The 24523-nt window shown below is 39.1% G+C and overlaps 1 protein-coding gene, 1 long non-coding RNA gene and 1 other non-coding gene across 6 annotated transcripts; all 3 read left to right on the top strand.

Annotated features, from left to right (window-relative positions):
* The first annotated feature begins 653 nt into the window (after window positions 1-653).
* On the top strand, window positions 654-762 carry LOC120292360. Its single transcript, XR_005550156.1, has one exon. It is a non-coding gene; the product is annotated as a small nucleolar RNA snoR98 (small nucleolar RNA).
* A 5661-nt stretch (window positions 763-6423) lies between these two features.
* On the top strand, window positions 6424-8419 carry LOC108958382. 3 transcript variants are annotated; one of them, XR_005550041.1, is made up of 3 exons: window positions 6424-6580; window positions 7608-7824; window positions 7952-8419. It is a non-coding gene; the product is annotated as an uncharacterized LOC108958382 (long non-coding RNA). The 3 variants fall into 3 exon arrangements; XR_005550040.1 differs by having other exon boundaries at window positions 7593-7824; XR_005550042.1 differs by having other exon boundaries at window positions 7559-7824.
* A 2913-nt stretch (window positions 8420-11332) lies between these two features.
* Window positions 11333-14163, top strand: LOC104437362. Of its 2 annotated transcripts, none has more exons than XM_010050306.3 (2): window positions 11333-11424; window positions 13608-14163. In XM_010050306.3, the coding sequence occupies exon 2, from the start codon at window positions 13609-13611 to the stop codon at window positions 14005-14007; it is 399 nt and encodes a 132-aa protein (XP_010048608.2). In that variant the 5' UTR covers window positions 11333-11424; window position 13608; the 3' UTR covers window positions 14008-14163. The 2 variants fall into 2 exon arrangements, with proteins under 2 accessions (XP_010048608.2, XP_010048607.2); XM_010050305.3 differs by lacking the exon at window positions 11333-11424 and adding an exon at window positions 12851-12895.
* The last annotated feature ends 10360 nt before the right edge of the window (window positions 14164-24523 follow it).

Genomic DNA, 24523 nt, shown 5'->3' with positions numbered 1-24523 from the left:
GTTGATTTACTTAATCTTGGTGGATTCTGTATCGTTTCTGAGGCTGCTGGCTTTGTCCTCATGCTTTATTTTGCTTTTTTTTTTTTTTTTTGAGTTCGCTTTGGTGCTTCTGTTTCAGTGTTCTCTATGGTGTTGAGATGGTTGGGGAAGAAGATTAAGAGTGTTGTTGGCTGTTAGTTTCAGGTCGCCAGCATTCTTTGTTCTTTTTCATTCTTTATAGCTTAGCTGCAAATTTCATGCCTATCTGAATTAATCGTATGTTTTAATTTGAACTTTTGTTGTTGTAGCTTGATAAAAAAATTTGGCGTTGCAAATGCAGACTGATTTGAAAGTTTGTATTTTCACTCATTAATTCGAAGTTTTTCTTGGACAGTGACTAGTAGTTTTCATGTGTGGTATGTTCACTGCTGCTATGGTCATTGATCTTTTGATTAAACCATACTCGCCATGTCAAGCTGTTTCCTTTGCAAGACCTGCTTCTGCTGCCCTACAGTTTGCGCTTGTTTCTCACTTCTTGATGTTCATATGGGGGTCTTTATAATGTCAATCTTTCATTATATTCTTTCTTAGCTAGACTTCCGGTGTTTTATGTCTGTGAACTCTGGAGAAGTGGGCACTGTGGTTTCTGGTGCTTAAGGAGTCATCCCTAATAATATCAGATAGCCAGCTGCCCTTTATAGTTCTTCATCCGAAATTGAAACAGAATTTAATGCTTGTAGCCCTTCCTGTATGGGCTGCAAGTTTGGCTTTTCTGTAACATTTTTCTGCATTAGAAACAATGTCTTGTGTACAGATAGAACTCTTATCTCCATACACACAAACATGCAACCATCCGTGCAGACATGCGATTGATATCTTAATATTGAATATACTGCCCTTTTGCCTCCCCATGTTTCAATTGTCGCAATTTGCCTGCTGAATTTTAGAAATTGGTTTCTGTTTGGAGCTCCGACCACGTGCCAGTACATGATTATGGAGGGGAAATTTGTCTTAATGCGTATGTTCACATAAAAGAGGTAGAAGAATTACTCGAAAATATATTAAAAGCATGTGACTAAAGTTCCAATAAGACTTTGATAAGATTTAATGCCAAATATACACCGATTAGAGCCGTGGGTGGGTTGGGTCGGTTTTGGTCGGGTCATTAATGGTTCGATCCAAATTGACCCATTAAGCCATTTATGACATAAATGTAAATTTTTCGACTCAAACCCGACCCGACTCAATTCATATTAATAAAATATTTTCATATTTAACCAAATTTAGAAAAACATATTCCTATGTTTTTTTTAAAGATTATATTATTAAAATACTTCAAAACTTTTATATATATTATTTTCTTTTAAATTGTATTGCTAAAATAGTTGTATACAACACAAATTTAATGGACAATTTTTATAAATTTTAAAATAATTATTTTTAAAAAAACAATTATTTTATTTTAAAATTATTTTTATTTTATTTTTAAAATATAATTTTCTTTTTCTTTTTCTCTTTTTCTTCTCCTCCTTCTTCTTCTTTGCCGGCCGCGGGCCGACGACAAATTTAATGGCTCGAGCCTCGAGCTCGGGTCTCGCTAGATCGGCGAGGCTCGAGCCTCGCCGAGCGCCGACGAGGCCTCCGCCTCGCCCGGATCCGGCGAGCTCGAGGCTTGCCAGTCGGTCGGCGGCCATCGTCGTGCCGGCGGTCGGAAGGAGGAAAGAAAGAAAGAAAAAAAAAAGGAAGAAAAAGAAAAGAGAAAATAAAAATAAAAAAATTATTATTTCGATTTTCATTAAAAAAAAAACTTTAAAGTTAAAGGGGGAATGAAGAGATTATAATGTTTTTGTTGAAAATGAGTTTTCAACCCAACTCATTTAAAAACCCACTTAAGACCCTTTATCTTAAACATTTAATTGTGAAACCCATTTAACCATCTTTTATTATAAACAAGTGATCCATTTATGACCCATTTTAACACCTCTAACACCGATTATATATGTATAATTTTGCAATACATTTTTAAGTAGTCTTTATATTTTTCCTCACATATATGCCGTTCATAGCGAGTTACATGGTCAGATCAAACGCGTGAGAAAAGTTAGGTTGGAGTCAACACGGGGTCAAATGGTCACAAATTTCAAAAGTTGGGGGCCAATTCGCAAAAGTTGAGGGTTAAGATGTAATCTCCTCTTGGTTAAGTCGCTAATCACGCGATTAGCCATGGGGAGGGTACGCACAATTGTCGCTACAGACACTTCGACGGGATGAAATTTGGTTTCCCATTGTCATAGCGCCTTGCTTTTGTCACCTTAACTTGTAGCGACCAAATGTTCTTCGTCATGAATTTTTTTCATTTTTAATTAGTTTCTGATTTTAGTTTTTGATTTTCAATTTTACATATGAATTTTGTTAATGAGAGAGATGGAGCGGCGTAAACGAGAGGGTGTAATTCCTCCAAGGTCTCTCAGTTTTACTCTCTAACTTGGTCACGGTTTGTCATCACTCTGCTCGGTAATAACCTTCACCCTCAGGCTCAAAAAAAATTGGGAAGGGAGTGGCCAAGGAAGACCACCAAACCCCACGCCCAAGCTCCCCTTCTATTTCTGTTCGGTTTCTTCGAGTTTTCGTGTCCGGTTTGCTCTCACTTTTGCACTTCATCGTTCACAGAGTATTTTCGGTGGAGACCCAAACTCACGCCCAAGTTCCCTTCTGCTTTTAGCCGGGCAAGTTTTTCCTTCTTAGTTCCAGCTTGTATCCACTAGTTTTTGAGCTTGAATTGTCACCTAAAATCAGCCACGGTCGCACTCCAATCAATCTCAAGTCAATCCAGTTCCAAAAAAAAAAAAAAAAAAATTCTCAAGTCAATCCAACAGCTGCTGCCCTCTTCCCTACCTCCACCTTTTTCTCTTCACATTTCCAGCTGAAAATCAGCTGAGACTGTCCTTGGTTGCTTGGTGATCACGCCTTCTCCAGCTGCAGATTTTGGACCAGTCTGGCCCCTCTCTAATTTAGAGATGAACAAATTTACGTAGAACCTATTCTATTCTATATTTCAAGATATATAAGATAGATTTCAGATTTTAAAAATTAAAAAATATATTTTAATAAATAGATTTCAAGTTCTATATAGGTGGAATCTAAAATTTGAAATTTGAAATTTTTTTTGTATTTTTCTTTATTCTTATTTTCACGCGATCCTATAATATTCCATGGTATATGATAACGAATGTATAATTTAAAACGATTAGTCTGAACTTTCATTTAATGACTGAGATCTTTATTTTCTAAATATTTTATATTATTATTGTGTCTAAATATAAGTTGCGGTCAATAAATTGTAATAGCAAGCGATGATCATTAACTTAAGGGAAAAAGCCACGAAAAACTCTGAATTTTGCTCAAAGTGACACATTTACCATAAACTTTTTTTTTTTTGTGACGTGAAAAACCAAAAACATTTCAAACAATGACACATTTACCCCATTAAGAGTATTTTTGTCTTTTTATTCCGTTTTTTCCTCTCTTTTTTCTTCTTCTTCCCTTCGCCGGCCATGGCGGAGGGCGAGGATGGCCCTCGCCGGATCTAGCGAGGGTAGGGACACCCTCGCTCGACGCAGCGGCGGGTGGGGCGGCCTACGGCCCTCCCGGCATCGGTGAGGGCACCCCTCACCCGACGCAGGCGAGGATGGCCCTCACCCAATGCCGATGAGGGCCACCCTAGCCCGACGCCGGCGAGGGTGACCCTTGCTAGACGCCAGCCAGGGCAACCCTCGCTGGATGCCGGTTTCCCTCCGCCGGCTAGGGAAGAGAGAAAAAAAAATTAAAATGAAATTACCAAAATGCCCTATAATTTTGGGGTAAATGTGTCACATAACAAAAGTTTAGGGTTTTTTGTGTCACAAAAAAAAAAATTGAGGTAAATGTATCACGATTGGCAAAGTTCAGGGTTTTTCACGTCACAAATTTTTTTTTGGGTAAATGTGTCACTTTAGGTAAAGTTCAGAATTTTTATGGCTTTTTCCCTTAACTTAATAATACAAATGGAACTTGAATAAAACTCGGAATCGAATTTAGAATCTATAAAATGGTAGGTTCTAGATTTTAGAGTATGTATGATAGGTTATAGGTTCCAAAAAATAAAAACTCTATTCTAATGCATAGGTTTTAGATTTTAGATTGAACCTATATATAACCTGGAATCACTCGTCCCTTCTCTAATTGGGCCACTTTCAACTCAAGTCTACTAGTTCATTTAGGATTGGATATGGCTGATTCGTAAGTTCTTAATGATGTGCAAAAAGGGTGGGATTAAGCGGGTAATTAGAGTGGTGAAAATGGAAAATGTGCATCTCGGGTCTGATAGGGGCATAATGCACAATCGAGCGAAAACGGCGACTTCACGCTCATTGTTCGTCCGATTGAGTTGAAACTTTTTTAGTAGGAGTTAACATATCATCCTAACTTGTGTTAAAATTTCGCGCCACGCGGATATGGGGAAGTCCACTTTCAGAGCCCACATACATCACTAGTTTTCATCCAGGGCACCAGCTCGGAAAAAGGAAAACCTAGGAAGTTATGCTTAGAGCTAGCGGAAGGGCCTTATATCGTTGAAAAATACACTTGAGGGTGCTCGTTGTGCCACTTTTTTTTTAAATTTTTTTTTTTTTTTTTTTTTATCGAAGCTCGTTGTGTCACTTGGTTTGCAATTTTTTGGGTTCATTTGGGCCTTCAATCAATCAGGGAAAGACGTGTCAAATTTGCCGTAGAGAAGATTGAGTCGAATCGAGGGTCGGGGCGGTCAAGGCTCTCTAGGGTTGCCGTTCACCGAAGTTTTAGCCGTCGGACCTGAGATTCTAATATTACAACGTCCCTTGCTTAGAAGTGTAGAAGAAACACAGTGAAAAAAAAAAAAGACATACGATGACATAATACAAATGTTTTCGACTAGGGGTCAAACTGTGCCTAATTGGATCGCTCGTCCTCACGAGATGCACGGATGGCCCACCCGAAGTGATCCCTAGCTATTAATGAACTATCATATTTATTTGTTATACGTGCAAAAGGAAGACAGCGATAACAAAGAATGCAATGTCATATATAAATTGACTTTGTTTTTCATATGGGTCAATTCCCATCGTTACCAACAAACTAGAATTTTAAAATGAATTTTCGGAAAATGCATGATTAACTTACTGACGAAATTCAGGTGTCAACGACCACATAGACATAAGGGAAAATTGTAAACTGTCCCAATATGCACGGTGTGCATTTCAAAAGTGAGTTCTTCAACCTGATCATAAGTTGCGCATTCCTGCCCCCAAAGAACCCTTAACTCATCATATAATGGCTAGAAATGCACATCTATATCCTTCCAGGAGAACGAAGCTAAGTTTGACATACACGAATCATAAAACAAATTAAAATTCTTGAATCTCTGCGCCCTCTGGTGGATAGAACCTTTTCAGGAACAAACAAATTGTAAAGATTTTCGTATCCATTTTCAGTCATCCTTTGATGTCTGGCAATGGATTTGATTTAAAGAATCATCTCATCTCAATTGGAAACATAAATAAAAAGAAATCAAGCCCTTGCTTCCGTATTGTTCTTATATTACTTTTTCTTTTTAAGGTTTTTTCATATATACACTTGCATAATTAGGACACGCATAATAAAGTTGGACAGCAACTTGAAGGGAATAGAAAAAGTCTCCTAGGTGTCGACACCAGACATATAGCATGTGTGCTGTGAGGGAGAGGTCAATTACTCTCAACTCTTCTTTCGAAATTCTTGAACATGATGAAGAGCTCTTGTCAGCTTGAGGCATCTTTTCAAGCTGAGTAGAAATTTCATGAGAGAAATTGTAGTTGCTTCGACTTTTTTTTTTTGGTCGAGATTGGCTTGGTCTAATACCACGCCGAAGCTTGTGGAGCCTATGCAAAGCAAGCGGGTAGAATATAAAAAAGAATGCATTGGATTGATGCCCAAGCATTGAGAAGGAAGGACGCTTTCCTCTCACTTTTTTTTACCTTAAAAAAGGAAGGAGTCCCCACGAGACTCTTGGTTATTTTAATTGCTTTTCACCCCCTTTCCGTGCTAGAAAGAGATGCTTTATGAGCTCCGATTCCAGTGGATTTTCTCATTGTCCTAAAGAAGCCTCCGACATGTTAACCTTCTTTTCCAAAGCGGCATCTTGCTCAGAACATCTAAGCTCTTCAATGGAAAGACTGGCCAAGGAACCTTGCTGTTTTGGTTGCTGATTCCTAGAGCTAGGTGCGAGAAAAGTAAGTGAATATTGCCCTAGACTAGCTTCTAGAGGAAGTTAGATGATAACTTCACCAGGACGTTATATATATATAGAGTAGAGAGAAAGTCACCTGGGACATTATATATAGAGTAGAGAGAAGGTGAGTGGGTTAAGTAAGAAAAAGAGAGAAAGAGAGAGAGAGAAGAGAGAGAGAGAGAGAGAGAGAGAACTTGCTAGCACAATAACAGTGGTGAGTTTTTTTTCGTTCGAGGTGCGTTGATGGTGTGTCTGAACTAGAGGCTCAACATTTGTGGAGCTCGAACTGAAAAACATTTGAATCTAGTTGTTTGAGAGGTAATCCGTATAACCCCTTTGATATTATGATTTTTGATTAAAACACTCGAATAATGCCTTTGGAGATACATGTACAATAGAATTTTATCTTTGCTTCCACTGCGTTTATATTTATTTAGCCTACACATGTTCCATAAAATCCCAATAATATATGCATAATCTTGAGAGATATGAAAAATTTGAGGAAATATCCTAATTATCTATGACATAAGAAAACATCGTAGAGGAATATTTTTCAACATTGAAGAAGGCATTGGGAGGTGAACGTTGAGCGAATCAAATTAAAAGTTGCGTTTCCGTGCCTTCGAAAAGTAGGTGAAATGTGCAAATTCTATGTCCAATTATACCGTACTACTGCGATTTCTTTCGAAACAGGATACCACTTTAATCCCTCAATTTGCCCTGTTTTCTAAGTAGGTGCAATTTGCCTATGTTAGTCTGATCCTGTTGTACCAGGAATTGTTGCTCTTACATTTGGTTTTGTGTATCGAAAGATGTGATGGAGACGGTGTAGCGATAATCTTTAGTTATTTCTTCATTTTGTGTTTTATAAAGAATGTTTCAATAGCCCTTGCCGCGTGAGTGTGAACTTAGAAGCCTTTTACTTCAGCTGGAGGGTATACATTCTTTGAATTAAGGAATTGAAATGTGGTTAAACACAATAGTCTTCCAAAATTCACGGTCTAGAAGCTCGTGGAGATGTATGAAGTTCGGGTTCAAATGCTCTGAAGTTCCGAATTATATATTATGCAGAACTTTCGCTCAGTTTAGACTGTAGGAAGAACCAGGGATGAATTAAGTGTTGAAATTTTGAGGACATATTGTTGCTTTGCCTTTTCAATTCTGTTTCGAAGCACTATCTGTCTAAGTTGCCCGTGGTAAAGTCCAATATAAACGTAATGTGGGAAATTTCGGATTGTCTCCTTGGTCTCGACTATTATCTCGAATGATGTTACTGACACATGTAGCATTCTATAGTTGTGGATTCACATGCCGCTTTCTCCTTGAGCAGCTATTTGTCTTGTAGACATCATTGATGGCTGGATATAGTTCAGATGACGGTGATTACTATTCGGATGGTGTTTGGGGAGAGGAAGACGGTGGTGGCTATTATGTAGATGATCACTCAGCGCAGCAAGAGTTCAGTGATGAGGACAATATTAGTGAATCCTGTGAAGGGACCGGCAGGTAAGACAACCATGAAGAGCAGGATGATGATGAGGGGTTTCATGTTGAAAATGAAGGTGAGTGCAGATCTACTATGTTTGCTGTTGTCATTGGGAGCAGCACTGAATTTTCGCTTGCTATGTGTCTGCTTGAATTGAAGTTTTCCTGTGTCGCTGTTCTTATTTCTAGCTTCCACATTGACAGGAACGGAGTCGGTGGAATTGGATGATCAACCAGGACATCAAGTCGGGGGCTATGGGATGCCAGGAAACGTGATTGTGAATCCGGGCCAGGATGGACCGCAACAAACTATGACTGGAAGCATTGGGAAGCAATCGGGAGTCAATAGAGGGCGACATCCCGTGACTAGCTATGAATGGAGTTTGAGGACCAGGCATCAGGATAAGCAAACAGGGGACTATGCGCGCGCGACTGTGAAGCATACGTTCGCCAGTGGCGATACAATCAAGGAGAGGTCCAAGGGGAGAGTCGGATTCAAGGAGAGCCTATATGAACTCGGAGAACCGAGGCGTTTGTTATTTGATCTCTCTTGTTGATTACCCTTGCCTTTTGGAGTAATGGATCATCAGCGCGTTTCTCTCTGTTCGTGGTGATACAATCATAGAGACAAAGATTTTTTTTTTTCTGAAATTCCGATCCTGAACATGGAAAGCGAGCTCGTTACTTGAATTGGGTTGCTTCAGTTTGCCGGATTTGGTGATTAGCTCCTTCCGCTCATTAAATGAAGAGCTCTTCCGTTGAAACTTTTTGAAGTAACTCAGCTGAGAAAACTGTCGAAAAAGTTCTCTGCCTTTTTGCAGTGGTGGCAATCTAGTCGTAAATATTTTATTGGTGTCAATTTATTTATAAACATTTTAATTTGGTGCTAATTTAGTCTTGAATCTTTTGAATATACGTCAATTCAGTCATTTCGACTGGATTTTGCTAATATGAATGCTAGTTAGCTGACGTGGCACAACTGATACTGATGTAAACAACTTTTAGTGATATTTTAGTACTTTTTAAGCTTTTATTATTTACTTTTTCTTTTTCTATTTCTTTTTCTTCCTTCTTCTCCTCCTTCTAGATGCGATGGTCGGTGAGGGTGAGGCTTGAGCCCTTGTTGGAGGCCACGAGGCTTGCCCTCGGGCTAGGCAGATGAGGGTTGAGCCTTGCCAACCATGGATGAGGCCCGACCTCGCTAGCCTTTGGCAAGTCTAACTTGAGGCCGCCTAGGCTAAGAGGGTGGCCTTGCTCTAGACTGGTGAGGCTCGCCCTCACCCGGCCACTAGGGACGGCTCAAGCCCTTGCAACAAGACCTCGCAGCCTCTAGTAAGGGCTTGAGTCTCGCTCGTGGACAGGAGGAAGGAAGAGGAGAAGTTAAAAATATATATATATATATATATATATATATATATATATATATAAAATTAAAAATTCTCCATATCAGCTTTAATCGTGCCATTTTAGCAAAATCCGGTAAAAATTAATCAGAATAACTGAATTGACATCAAATCAAAATGTTAAAGACTAAAGTTTAGGATTTTTTGATATTTTTCCCTAATTTGGCTAATGTTAACAAACCGTTCATCGATAATTTCTATGGTAAGACATTGGGCGCATGTTGTAGCCGAGTCTCACCCCTAGCAAGTGATCACGACCTGTAGCCTCGAAGTACTCTTCCAACACAATGAGCTTTTATAACCTGTAGCATATTCATACGACAAACTCTTGTAGCCCGTAATGCCTTCTTGCATCAAGTTTGCAAATGCGGCCTTGGAACTTTCATTGGTTGGTGAGCTTTTTTCAGCACGAGCATTTCGACTTGGCGAGCTTTCAAAGCGCGGGACATTTTCTTTTTCTTGTTTAAAAAAAAAAAAATAAACAAGAAAAAAATTGAAAATTTCAAAAAAAAAAATTAAAAAATTATATATATATATAAGATTATATAAGATTAAAAGTCTGAGAGAGAAGAGGAGAGAGGCCGACAAACGTCCCCAAGCAGAGCCAAGGCCTGAGATAAGTGATTATAGATATGTCCCTAGTAGCTTCTGTCCTCAAGTTTGCATTCTCATTTCATCGCGCAATCTGTTGGCAAAGTTCGAGTGTCCCGCTTGTCTTTGAAAGGAATTTCTTTGAGCTCCCTTTTAAGGAGGGGCAATCATTAATACTTGAATTTCGCCAACAAGTTCATCATGCATCTTCCAAGAAAATCATTTCAGAAATCAAGTTCGCTGGTAACGGGAGGAGATGATCCTTGTGAAAAAAACAATTAGTTTAAATGATCCCACATTCCTTCTTCTCTCCATGCCCCTTTTGCACGGAGTATACTATGACCATGATAGTCCACGAATAGTTATGGTTCAATTTTTGTAGGCCATCACCATGTGTTGTGAAGATTAGTAATCGGAAACGTCTACAATTCGACTCTCGATCGAAAATGTTCCCAATAAATCATCCCGAGTCCATTTTTCTCACCGTGTTTCTTTTATACTTTTAAGCTTGGGACATCGTACTATTAAAATCTCGAGTCCGATGGCTAAAATTTTGACCAGTGGCAACTCCATAGTGCCTCGACTGCCCCAATTCACGCTTGGTCTCTACATCCTTTCCAGCAATTTTGACCTGTCTTTACCTGACTGATTGAAGGCCCAAATGAATCCGAAAAATTGCAAACTAAGTGTCACGACGAGCGTCTTCGATCGCATTTTTCAATGATATATGGCCCGTGCACTAGTTCCAAGCGTGACTTCCCAGCTTTGCCTTTTTCCAAGCCGGTGTCGACTGACCCGCGTGTGCAAAAATGGTGATGTATTGTCTCCAAAAGTGGACTTTTTAATATCCCTTTGGTGCTAAATTTTTACACAGCCTACATCCGCATGTCAACTCACTCCCCTCAAAATTTTCAGCTCAATCGGACAAACCAACAATACATGTTCTCCGTTTACGCGTGACTGCACGATAGGTGCTCACTTTTACTTCCCCACCGATTCACGCCCCTAAACGCCCACTCCCACGTTCTTGCACACCCCAAGCATCGTAGAACCGGCCATTCTCTAGTCCAAATTAGGCTAGAAATTGACCTAAACAGAACTCGAAATGAACGAAACTGGCGCCAAGCGTTCGTTGAGCTCCAGCAGGAACGGCCTGCGGATGGGGCTGAAACAGGCTGTAATTTCTAAAAAGAAAGTGTAAGCAAATGACACATGGCTGTGTATCATGGCAGCATTTATAGTTGACAAGACCCGAGAGGACCTGTTGCTATTTGAGTAAAAAATCGCTACTCTCTCAGTCCCGAGGAGAAAGCTGAACTGCTACTGCTGCAGGCGCACACACGGGCAAGGAAAGTGGACTGATTGACAGCAGTCGTGAGCTAGAAACACGCTTGCAGAGAGGCAATGCAGCTACCTTATTGACTATCCAAGGGCCGTTTTGATGGGACAAGACAAAAAAAGGACCTGCAGCGATTAAAGAAATGACAGGCCAAAAAAAGGGGGTGCGGTGGATTTTACGCGGGTAAGAAACGGAGGGCCCTGACACTTTAAAAAGAGGGGAGAGGTTAGCGTCAAGAAAAGGAAGGTGACCTTTGAAACGAAAAAAGAGAAAATCTAGAGGAGGTGGGGGCTTGAAAGTGAAGAAGTCGCGAGTTCATCCATCTTCATTCTCACCCAATCAAGGTTAGGACTTGTGCCCTGTTTTGTTAGTTCTGATGCCCTTCTTTGGACCTTGTTAAAGTGCTTGGCCAACTCCTCATTAGCGCCCGATTAGATTGATTGTGTTATCTCGTCTTCTCTTGTTACTGCCATCTTGGGTAGTCTCCCGTCGTTTCCCCCCCTTTGGTTTTCTCCAATCTAGCTGCTCCCGTTTGGGTACATCAATATCTCATTTTTCAGTCACGAGGATGATACTATCGTCGTCCTAGTGCTGCTGCGATAATTTTTGTCATTCTCAAGCAACCTGAACTGCTGTATGGTGTTTCTCTTCTTGTCTCTGTATAAGCGAAAAGTGGGGAATGAAAAGAACAAGGATTGGGGAAGACGACGGTAGGAGTCGAGTGTACTAGAAGTTTAGTTCATAGTGTGAAACTACAATGGGTGCTTGCTGGTCACAGATTAGTTTAGGGCATTTAGTACAGTTAGATTTAAGATTTAAGTCTTGCATGCCTTTAAGTGAAAAATAATAAAAATGGAAGAAAAGAAAATTATAAAAAAAGTAGCTTTGCTTTGATTAGATGTTATTTAGAGATTAAGCTCGATGGATGTATTTTCTTTGAGTTTCATTTAGCTGTTTATCTCTAAATGGTATAGTTTAGGAGTTAGCTTAGATTTACTGTTGGATGTAGGTCACGGTAATCTTGTCCCGAGGCTTAATAATAAAGCCATGCGGTATTCTATCCCCGACATCATATCGGGTTATCTGTGCACTTTACCTTTTATCCGCCTTTTATTATTATTTTTGACGTGTTGGTTGTTATTCATTTATGTTACTTCCGTGTTGTGATTCGCTTATCTTAGTTGGATGGTTAAGTTACATTTCAAGATCGTAATAAATATTGCAGACACTTATTCATAATTTGTGAGCATCTTAGTTGTCAAATAACCAAGTCTGTAGCGAGTAACCATGCAGTTAGAGGTTTTACCATAGAGAAAAACCGAAGGTTAGCCTCGCATTAATTAGGTGACGAAGAACTCACCCGACTTCTCAAAAAGAATTATTAATAAAACTATTCAAAATTCCCTTGCACGAGGTGCGTGTAGTCGTTTGGGTTTGGTTCTTGTAGTTTTTTTAAATTCTTAATAAAGTTGCTCATTTTCCAAGATCCACATAGCTGTGAAAATATTTGTGATACATAAAAATGGCATGCATGTCGAGGGTGAAAGCATCGCGAATCTCACCCTATCTCCGTTTTGAATCTTTTCCTCATTTTCCAAGGTTTTGTGCCAAATATTAGTGAAATTGAAAACTCTAGAATCTTCAGAAAATATTCCTCTCCATTCAAAATGACTTTCCTTTCATCTACCCACTTTCTGACCTAATAAAAGCATGATCACGCACTTATATAATGATCACTCCACGGCGCTTCCTATTTGCTCTCAAAACCCTAAAGCTAAATGTTCTTTTCTCTTGCGAGGCAAGTCGCATGAACAGGTAAAGTTTCATTAATTCCCAGCCTCTTCTGAGATTTTTTAGTCACGACAATGATCAATTTTTTTATTTTTTTTTATTTTAACTTCTTTATGTATACATTCATTGCGATTGATTGAATAGATAACTTATGATGTATGTTTTCAGAGGAGGATGAAGAAATGGTGTCGCTGTGTTTTACTTCTCAATCCTGTGACTCGATTTTTGTGACTCAATCTTAGGGCGTGCTTCTCTTATTAAGAATTTAATGATAAAGGAAAGTATTTTTCATGAAAATCATTTTTAAGGAAAATGGTTTGGTAATTTAGGATAGTGTTGTCATTCTTACTAGAATATTGGAAAAGCTTATTATTTTCAATCCATGGAAAACTTTTTCATAGATCGATTATTTTTTATCATCAAAACACCGGAATGTCAGAAAATAATTTTTCGAAAACAATTTTCTTTCAAACAAACACATTAATGCAGTGGGAGATGGAGAGCCTCTTGTTTTAGTTGAATCATTCATATGAGGATCAAGTCCTTTTAACCTGAAAAATCTGCATCCAGAATGGGTGTATTTGGAGTTGATGATATGGATTATTATTCCCTTTTAAATAGGTGACGTGTAGAAAAATTCGTGGTTACTGGAATTTTTATCATGCTATAAATTTGATTTTTGATAAAAGGAAATGTCTTTCGATCAATTTAATTTTCTAAGCTTTGGTAATTATAGGATGAGTTCAGACGCAGAGGGATCAGGCAATGATGTACCGGTGCATTACATGACCGGGTTTGAGCTGGTGCAGCCTGTAGTCGAATCCCCGAAGCAAGTGGGGGTGAGGGGAGGGCGTTCGGCGAGCAGCTACGAGTGGAGCTCGAGGGCCGGGCATCAGGACAAGCAGACCGGGGACTACGCCCGTGCGACGACCAAGCAGACCTTCTCCAGCGGGGACACCTTCAAGGAGAGGTCCACAGGGAGGGTCGGATACAAGGACGAGCACAAGGAGACGACCACCATCAGGGTCGGGAACAAGGGTGGCTACTCTGAGTACCAGGTCCAGAGAGGCTCCGGACCGTCACGTACGGCGAGGGCAGCGGGCGCAATGGCAAGGGTTATAACAGCAACAGCCTGACCCAAAAGAAGTATTGAGTATTCACTGTATCTGAGTAAGTACGATGGATCTGGCACCGAGCTAGGAGTTTCTTATGACATTTTCATAGAATAATCGGATGCTGTTCTCGTTTTCATTTCGTGAGTTGTTTTGGAATGGCTGGTTCATGTTGAATTTTGGAGCCAGATTTTATATGAACTTACGCTCTTTATTACTTATAGTTCTTTCCCCTCCTTTTAGACAGATTATATCCTAGTAGTAACTAGGATTCCACCTCACATGTTGACACGGCCGAGTTCTCCAATAAGAAAGTAGTCCCACCATGTCATGTGACGCTAGTTACAAGCTCAACGTGAGAGAGCGAGCAAGACGGTTTTGTCATGTTTTGCAGAGTGGTGGTATGCTATTGATCACGTAACTATTGTTTGGGAACCGGATGGCTTGCTCTTCCAGTCCTAGGGAAGTTGTGGCCTTTTGCAACACTGTAACTTTTAGAATGCGTTTTAGTCTTAGTTTTGCTTAATTAAACAAACATATTGATGCAATATATGTACTTAAAAAGTTTATCAGAATTAACAATTTGTGATGTAATTATGATTAAGGATATTTTCTATGATGCATCTCATCTTATGTCACTAAATTATTCATTGCCCGCTAGCATAAAATGCTGGCAATCTCTACTAATTTCTTTTAGTTAGAGATTGTAATGAGGTAGATTTGAGAGGACTGATCCTATTTCGAACTCGAAACTGGTTTCTTCTGAATTACAGTCCCATATTCAAGTTGAGTTTCTGAAAGGGTATCTCAGTAAAAAATAAAAGTGGGTACTTGGAACTTAATAAAATTACATTTTTTTTAAAAATCTGGATAAATACATATATCAACTCAAAAATCAATTATTACCAAAATAATTTAGTACCCTGCTATCAACACCCGAAAACCATTAGCATCAAAATAGGGTTTTGGGCAAGTTAGAGACTCAAATTAACACAATTCATTAGCATTCGTAATATCAACATAAAGAACAAAAGCTATAATGGACGAGGAAGGACGGGGTCCACGTCAAATTTCTTTGCTATAGGTTTTCAATATTGTTCTAATTGGTAAGTTTTTGGTATCCTTGGATAAGGGCTGGAAGTTAATCTTGGAAATTATTTTATTCCGGTTGCCAAAATCCCATTATGTATTTTATTCCGGTTAAGTTTCCCAAAATCCATTTTTTTTTATTTCTGTTATGGGAAATAATTTTTGTATTTCTTGTTGGTTTGTATAATAATAAATTTATTAGCATGCCAAAATTAAAATTCACGACTTGTCATCCGTTTTAATGCTTGGTAAGATAGCGACGTCGCCTAGATTTTGCGAGGCCGAGGCTCGTCCTCACTTAGATCTAAGTGAGGTCAAGCCTCAAAGTGACACCGACTTCGCAGTGGTTGGGTTGGCATCACCTAGTCATAGTGGCGAGGCAAGGCTCAGTCTCGCCAGACTTGGGCGAGGGGGCAAGGTCTGGCCTCGCCTAGCCACAACGAGGCTTGGGGGGCCTCACCTAGCCAGTGAGGCTCCCCCGGGCCTCGCTGGTGGCCAGCGACCTCGCCGAGCCTCGTTTGGCCGGTTGTCGGCCAAGGCCGGTGACCTAAGAAGAGAGGAAAAGAAAAAGAAAGAAAATAAAGGGAAAAAAAAACTTGCTCCTTGAATTGTTTATGGGAATAATAAGCGATTTTTTTTTTTTTTTTTTTTTTTGGTTTTAACGTTTCTGTTATAGATATGTTCTCAAGAATAAATTTGTTTCTAGGAACAAAAAACTTACCAAACGCGTTTCTGTTTTATTTCTACTCTTAAGAACAAAACAAATAGAAATATGTTTTTGGGAGCGTCATCAAACGCAGCCTTGTCATCCCTTTAATGCTTGGTTATATTTTGGCTTTTCCTAAAGAAAGGAAACACTCAGGCTCAAATAAGGCACACAACTAAGGTCACCTATTGTATTTAGGTAAAGAAAGAAAATGTCATTCGTCATCTTAAGAAATTTTCGCTTAATCTTGAGATTCTCAAATTTAAATATTCTACACAGTAAGCAAAGCTTCAAGGGAATGCATCTTGCTTTACCCTGGTAAAGGAGATAATAAAGAGTCATTAGAAATGGAACCAACAAGTCCAATTTGGTTTAGCAAGGTTTACCTATAGTGTTTGTGATTGCAGAACTAAACTACCATTTATCATTTTAAAGGTAATCACATGTCCTAACAATTTTCAAAACTGAAATTATTATGAATGCTCGCTTATCCACAAAAAAGATTAAAAGAGATAAACATGTCTCGGTGTGGGGTGGTCTTTGATAGGGTTTGTTTGAGAAATGAATACGCACGAACGCAAATTGTAAAGGCCCAAAGGGTTTGGCAATGGTTTACATATGTTGGGATGAGAAATGAACTACCTTTTATAGTCTCGATTGGCATGATTTTGCCCCTAGAGAAGTTGAATTATGCTCCTGAACATCTAATCATTATGGTGCTCCATGGACTACTTGGCGGTTGATTTCTTTAACGATCCCAATGTGGGGCGGTAATCCCTAGTGGATTTTAATAGAAATGAAATCCACGTGGCTCAACGGGGTTAAGCACACGCAAACACTCATATCCAAAGAGGACTCTTGGCAAGTGCAGAATTCCAGCCTGCTGCTTCACGAAATCGACGAGTGCACATTGGTTTATCTTTAGATCATGTACTGATATGTTGCAAGAGTACAATAAGACAATATTCTTGAGTCTGGCCCGTGGACATGGTGAAAAATATTTGGATGTAGTTTATCTTTATTGCTTGATCAGAATAGGAGAGTTCAATGAACAATCGCACGAAAATAGCAAGAATGTGTTTGATCTTTGTTTGGAATATTTATTCTGGCTGTCAATGAATAGGATGAAATATTTATTCTGGCTGGTTGTAGGTATCCTCATCGGACCACACATGCCCGTATGGATAAGTTCCAATGGCTTCTTTGCTCTCCATGTACCTCCAGACAGAAAGGACTTCCTTTGTTGTTTTCCAAGAAGATAGCCTTCACAAACATTTGAAATTTCTATGATTGTTGGAAAATCTCATCATATTTTTTTGATGGAAAATTTTTAGCCCATAAAAGTTGAGGTGGCCAAATCTCCAATGACATAGTCATGAATCATCAAGTTGAGTTTTTATAGCTATATTTTGACATATTTCCATCGAATAGGAAAATACTTATTCTTCAGAGGCAATAACATGATTCTTATATTTATCATAGTTGGTGTAGGTATCTTCTTTAAAGTATAAAGAATGCCCATTTTAAATCATTTGGCTCACACTAAGTAGATTTTGTGCAAGACTAGAACCGGATATACTTTATGAATATATTATGGGCCTTTCTTGGTTTCAACTACTATAGTCCCCTTTCCTTTCACATCAACCATTGCACCATTGCCCAATTTCACTTGTGTTTTCATTGATGTATCAATATCGGTGAATATAGATTCATCTCCCGTCATATGATTGCTACGCCTACTATCAATATACCATGGATCATTCTTCTCATCTTTTTCCACTTGGCCTGTGTAGAATAAATTATCTAAATTTTCTTCTTCCTTTTCTTTTCCTTTTTCTTCAACAAATTCGCTCGATCTATTTTAGAGTGACAAAATTTTTCTACATGGCCATATCTTTTACAAGAGCCGCATTGTGGTTTATTTCTAAACCAACAATCCTTCTCCAAATGATTATTTTTCTTGCAAGTACCATAGGGTGGATATTTTTCTTTTTGTTAGTTTCTCCTCTTCTATTTTTCCATGAGCTTCTTCCACTACTTTTAGAATTATGAGACCGTATGTTCATTTTTGACTGAAAGCACTTTCAATTGTATCTTCATCCTACACTTGCAATCTTTTTTCATATGCTTCTAAAGAGCCAATTAGCTCACTTACTAATAGGGTTTTTAAATCCTTAGATGATTCTATAGTAGTGACCATAGAATTGTATTTTCTAGTGAGTGTCACCAATATTTTTTCAACAACGATCTGATTAGTGATATCATCTCCATAAGATCTCATATGATTTACTAGTTCTTTCAATCTTTCATAGTATTCTTGAATTGTCTCATAATTTTTCATCTTAGAATTCTGAATTCTCTTCTCAAAGTTTGAAGTTGAATAGTTCATGCCTGTTGAGTGCCTTGAAATTCTTCTTGTTATGCCTCCCAAGCCTTCTTCGCAGCTTTCACTCAAATTATTCTCGAAAATACTGTTTTCGAGAGTGCTTGATAAATATAGTACCCTTGCATCCGTTTGTAGTTGATCCTTCGGAACACTTATACCTTCTTGCAGAGCGTCGTAACCTTTTTCAACAATGTCCCATAAGTCTTGGGCCATCAAGAATGTGGTCACTTTGATGCTCCGGTAATCATAGTTATTCCCATCAAAGATAGGAATAGGAAATGAGGATGATGTGGCATTGACCATGATTTAGTTGTTGGAAATTTGGATGGGTAATTTTAGGAATGGGTGGTTAAGACAAACGCTTGATACCAACCAAAGACGTAGCTTTGATACCACTATTGGAATTTTGCGGAAGCATGTTTGTGTGCAAGTGTGCATGTGTGTGTGCGCGCGAAATATGGCTAGGAACCAGCAATAATATGTATATGAGTGGACTGCTACGGCAAGGGAATATGGGTGAAAAAAGAAAGACTTCTATTATGTAGTTGGTATTACAAAGGAAGGAGACCTTATGGTTTTTTCTACAATTTAGAGTACACGTCCAACTGGTCCTATTTATAGGCAGAGAAACACCGCCTCTTTCTTGACCGCCTTAGACAGAAAACAATACATATTTAACTTTTAAAATTTCAGCTTGCAAGCTGTCCTTTGTATGTTACAGCTAGAGGTTCCCTAGCTCCTGCTTGTTGCCGACTTGGAAAATTGTTGCCGCCAACTATAGAAAGAGTCCAACCTCTTCTTTTTCCTTCTTATATGCCGACCAAGTGCCAACTTAGATGCCAACTCTTTCCTTCTCCATCAAGCATACTTCATTGTTAAGCATGTGTAGGCTAGTGTGTTCTAGGGCCTTCTAAAAATGGATCACCTTTTAATAATTACTTTCCTATGGTGATTCGAATATCTTACTTGGATGGTTTTGTTGCACTCTAGGATAATAATCAATATAAATATATCAAATGGACACTTAGCATAGGAGAATCTTAGGGTTCACAATTTGGGTGAAAAATTGTGTTGACAACTTAGTTGACAAATAATCAAGCCTAGCAATGTAGAACTCTACACAACGTCTCAAAAAGAATTATTAAAACTACTAAAAATTCCGTCGCATGAGGTGCGCATAGTCCTGTTTATTTCTAGTAGTTTTCTTAAATTCTTAATAAAGTCGTTCATTTTTGAAGATACACACAGCTGTGAAAATAATTGTGATACATAAAAATGGTATGTACGTCGAGGATGGAAACATCGGAAATCGCATCCTATCTTCCTTTTGAATCTTTTCCTCATTTTCCCAGATTTTGTCAGTTACATAAAGTTATCTGCGAAATATCAGCAAAATTGAAAACTCTAAAATCTTCAGAAAATATTCCTTCTCTTCATTCAAAATGACTTTCATTTCATCTATCTACTTTCTGGCCTAATAAAAGCATGCTCTCGCACCTATAAAATGGTCACTCCACAGCCACGGCGGTTCCTATTTCCTCTCAAAACCCTAAAGCCAATTTTCTTTTCTCTTGCGAGGCAAGTCGTGGGAACAGGTAAGTTTCATTAGTTCCCAGCTTTTAATGAGATTTTTTAGCACAGCAATGATCACTTTATTTTTTGTCACTTCTTTATGCATACGTTCATTGTGATTGATTGAACAGATGACTTATGATGTTTGTTTTAGAGGATGATGATGAACTAGTGTGGCTGCGCTTGCTTGTTGGTGTTAATCCCGTGACAATTTTAGGATGCATTTGTCTGGTCAAGAACTTCATGATAAAAGGAACTATTTTTCATAGAAATCATTTGCAAAGAAAACATTCTAGTTTTCATTCTTTTCATATTTTAGGAAAAGTGTTTTCCTTTGAAAAGTCTTTTTCCTCCTCCTAAACTTGTTTTCCATTGAACAATTAGTATTTCGTCATCCGAACACTGGAAAGTTTCAAAAACAATTTTCAAGAAATATTTTTTTTTCGAATAAACGGACCTTTAATGTAGCGGCGTAGCGGGATACAAGGATCCCCTTGTTTTGGTTGGATCATTCATATCTTGCTTTATTTAGTCAATCCAACCATTAACGGATTGAGTACTTTTAACCTGAAAAATCTGCAACCAGAATGGGTGAATTTTGAGTTGATAGAAAATTTAATCTACTTAATCAAATATGGATTATTGTTCGCCGTCGAATAGATAACATGTGGGAAAATTCTTGGGAACTAGAATTTTTTCATCATGCTATAAATCTAAATTTGATCTTGATAAAAAGAAATGCCGTTCCCTCAATTTTATTTCCTTAGCTTTGGTTATAATAGGATGAGTTCAGACTCAGAGGATGAGGGACCGGTGTATCACATGACCGGGTTCGCGCTGGCAGAGCCGATAAACGAATCCGCGAAGCAACTGACAATCAGCGGAGGGCGTTCGGCGAGCAGCTACGAGTGGACCTCGAGGGCTGGGCATCAGGACAGGAAGACCGGGGACTACGCGCGCACGACGACCAAGCACACCTCCAGCGGCGACACCTTCAAGGAGAGGTCCACGGGGAGGGTCGGGTACAAGGACGAGCACAAGGAGACGACCACAGTCAGGGTCGGGAACAAGGGCGGCTACTCCGAGTACCAGGTCCAGGAGAGGCGCCGGACCGTCACGTACGGCGAGGGCAGCGGGCGCAATGGCAAGGGTTATAACAACAAAAGCCTGACCCAGAAGAAGTATTGAGTATTCACTATATGTGAGTACGAAGGATCTGGTACGGCGCTAGGAGTTTCTTATGACACTTTCGTAGAATAATCGGATGCCGTTCTCGTTTTCATTTCGTTAGTTGTTTTGGAATCATGTGGAATTTTCGAACAGATTTTATTTGAACTTGTGGTCTTTGTTACTTCTAGTTCTTTCCCCTCCTTTAGACGGATTATCGTAGTAGTAATTCCACTTCACATGTTGACACGGCCAAGTTCTTAATAAGCCAATAAGTAAGAAAACATTCCCACCATGTCACGTGACACCTACGCTAATTACAAGCTCATCATGATATAGATAGTGAGCAAGACGGTCTTGTCACGTTTTGAAGAGTAATGGTATGCTAATGATCACGTAACTATTGTTTGGGAGCCGGAAAACTTGCTCTTCCAGTCCTAGGGAAGTTGTGGCCTTTTACAACACTATATAGCTTTTAGAATGTATTTTAGTCTTAGTTTATGTTTAATTAAATAAACAAACATATTAATGCAATATTATTAGTTAGGGCTTGATAAATCACCTATAAGGGATGAATAGGTGATAGTGTAGAATAAAAAGAATTTAAATAATTTTGTAACAGAAAAACTTCTAAGCAGAACTGAAAAACTGTCAAATCTTATCGGTGTGCAAATAACTCTTAAGACGGATAAAATAAAGATGATTATAGTGCTTTGGCTTCAACAAGCCTACGTCCTAGATTGGCTAGATTTCACTAGATCAAATCGGTTGATTTTACTAGATCAATTTGTCAAACGTTACAAGATCCGAGTAATAAATACTTAGGTTCATGAGACAAATTCCTCACACTCTAAAGATTACAAAGTATAGCTCTCAAAGATGAATGCTTATAATGGAAGATCACTTAAAACTTAGGAATTATGGTAGGAATTATACACTTCAAAATTTCAGTTTATATATTCTCTTTCAACATCTCAATCTTCTTATATAATCTTTAGTGTCCAAGTTGACCATTGGATATTTCCTTAGAGGATTGCTCAACCAATCTTCTTGTTGAACTTGAACGTTGATAAGAAGATCTGATAGCAGATTGAAGTATTTTGTTGATTCTACTGCCCATAAGCAGATAGAGTTTCCTTAGGAAGAATCTTTCACATGGAAAGAGCATTTTGTAGATTGATTCATCCAAGATTCCCTAAAACCCAACTAAAATCCATCTCAAGAGATTGGATTTGATATTCTTTCCTTCTTAGATAGATCTTTTAAATATAGCAAGAAATTCACTAATTTTTTGGCTGTTGCACGAGGATTGTCTTATATCAAAGATAAGAAATACTTCAAGACTTAAAGTCTAATTCTCTGAGTCTGACGAGTAACATCTGAAAAGACTTATCAGAGTTTCCACTTGAAAAAACCTTTAATTAGAATTAGAGAAAGTTTTGTTAATCATCAAAATTAGCAAGAGAATTTTTCTCAACATTATTATGCTTAAAGTTTATCAGAATTAACAATTTGTGATATGTAATCATGATTATGCACATTTTCTATAATGCATCTCATCTTATCTTATGTCATTGATGAAACTAATTTATATGACATCATTATTTATTTGCACATCGATTTATCTTAAATATCTTTTGAAACTAGTAGTTACAAAAATTTTCAGTCTTCCCCTGCAAAATAATTTTTCTTATGCTATTGCTACGCTGACTTGGCGTCAGTATCATACGAATAATTTTTTATATTGAATTACGTTAAATTATTCATTGCTTGCTAGCATAAAATGCTCGCAATCTCTACTAATTTCTCTTAGCTAGAGATTGCAACGAGATAGATTTGAGAAGATTGACCCCATTTCGAACTCGAAACTGGTTTCTCCTGAACTATAGTCCCAAATAGGGGTGAGCAACCGGACCGGGTTTACCCGGTTCCCGGTTCGGCCCACCCGGAAAACAGGGTCGGGAACCGGTTCGGTTGAAACAGGGTATGGAACCGGTTCCCTAAATTCAGACCCTGTTTGAACCGGTCCGGAACCGGTTCCGGGGATTACCCACCCGGAACCGGATCGACCGGGACGGTTTGGGAACCGGTTTGAGAACCGGTTTTTAAGGCAGCCCAGGACCAAAACCCTAATTTGTTCTCAGAGTTTTCCTTCGACGCGCCATCGCCAGATCCCCTCTCCTTTGCCCCCTCTCCCCAAGCATCACCACCGAGTCGCCATCCCCTCTCCTTCTTCTCTCTCCTCCTCCTTCAATACCCAGTTCAGAACCCTCTCGTGTTCCTTCCGTGGCCACGAGGAGAAGCATCTCCAAGCTCACCAAGACCGCCTTTGCCACGATGAACGCGGCCTCGGCTCCTCTGCAACGGTCCTCCGCCGCCGCCGAGCTGCCTATGCCCTCTTCCACTCTCGGTCGCTCCCGCTCGCTTCCGGTTCGTGGAACTCCGTTCACCCGTTGATGGCCCACGCCGCGGCTAATGTTCTCGCCTCGGTATCTGCCAGAGGCGTCAAGCTTCGCGGCGTCGTCGGCTTCTTTTCGCGGGGCTTTGGCCTTCCCCCTCGGGCTTACTCAACCGCCGAGAGCGCTTCTCAGGTTGGAATTCGATTGATATTCATTATGTGAATGTGGGTATTTTTGTGATATTACGGAAAGGTGTGATTTTGAAGTGTTTTGGTTGGTGGGTGTCGGCCTGATGCTAGGGGCTTATGTCATTTCCAGTTTATTTGAGGTTTCTATGTTAGAGTTGGGAATAGTGCTCGTTTGTGAAAATTGAGTTTAGAGCAATTTGTCTGCAGTCTTCTTCTGGTGTTGCTGAAGCTTTTGGGACTCAAGCTTGGTGCTTCCTGCGTTAAGTTTGTGACAATCTTTTTCCTCTAGGAACGATCTCTCAGTGTGCTGCAATTACATAATAGAGATATAAGGGGCGTTCGATGTAAACATTATAAGCTTAACGAAATAAACTTTTCTCCTGTATCACTAAAGTGCATTACTATTAGTGGTATTCTCAATGATTGTTATATTCAAAATATCGTTTGATGATTCTTCAAGGTATACTTTGGAGAATTATAAGCTGCAACTTTCCCATCTTCCGTGACCATCTGCTTATGAAGGTCTGCCTAACACTTAAGTAGCTATTACTTTTTCTTAGCAGCGGAGGCGACGGGTCCTTGCTTTTCTAAGGTTAATTTTTATGCAAAACAGGTTCCAATATAAAACGAGTCAACCCCTGTTCTGGACCGAAAAACAGGGTGGGCCGAACATGGGTCCAATAAAAACAGGAAAAGGGGTCCAAAAAGGAGAATCGGTTATAACGGGGTAGGGAACAGGGTCCAGGTCTAGACCCTACCCACCTTGGACCCGCTCACCCCTAGTCCCAACCGCTCACCCCTAGTCCCAAATCCAAGTTGAGTTTCCGAAAGGGTATCTCAGTAAAAAATTTAAAAAATATGTGGGAGCTTGGAACTTAATTAATTTACAATTTTTTTTTTAAATTTCTACATAAACACATATAACTCAAAAATCAATCATTACCAAAATAATTTAGTGTCCTACAATCTGACGCCCGAAAATCAATCATATCGATATAGGGTTTTGGGCAAGTTAGAGACTCAATTTAACTTA

Source organism: Eucalyptus grandis, chromosome 3 (assembly GCF_016545825.1).
Source record: "Eucalyptus grandis isolate ANBG69807.140 chromosome 3, ASM1654582v1, whole genome shotgun sequence".
NCBI lineage: Eukaryota > Viridiplantae > Streptophyta > Magnoliopsida > Myrtales > Myrtaceae > Eucalyptus > Eucalyptus grandis.
The sequence above is the reverse complement of the archived record's forward strand: the minus strand, read 5'-3'. Positions and strand labels throughout refer to the sequence as shown.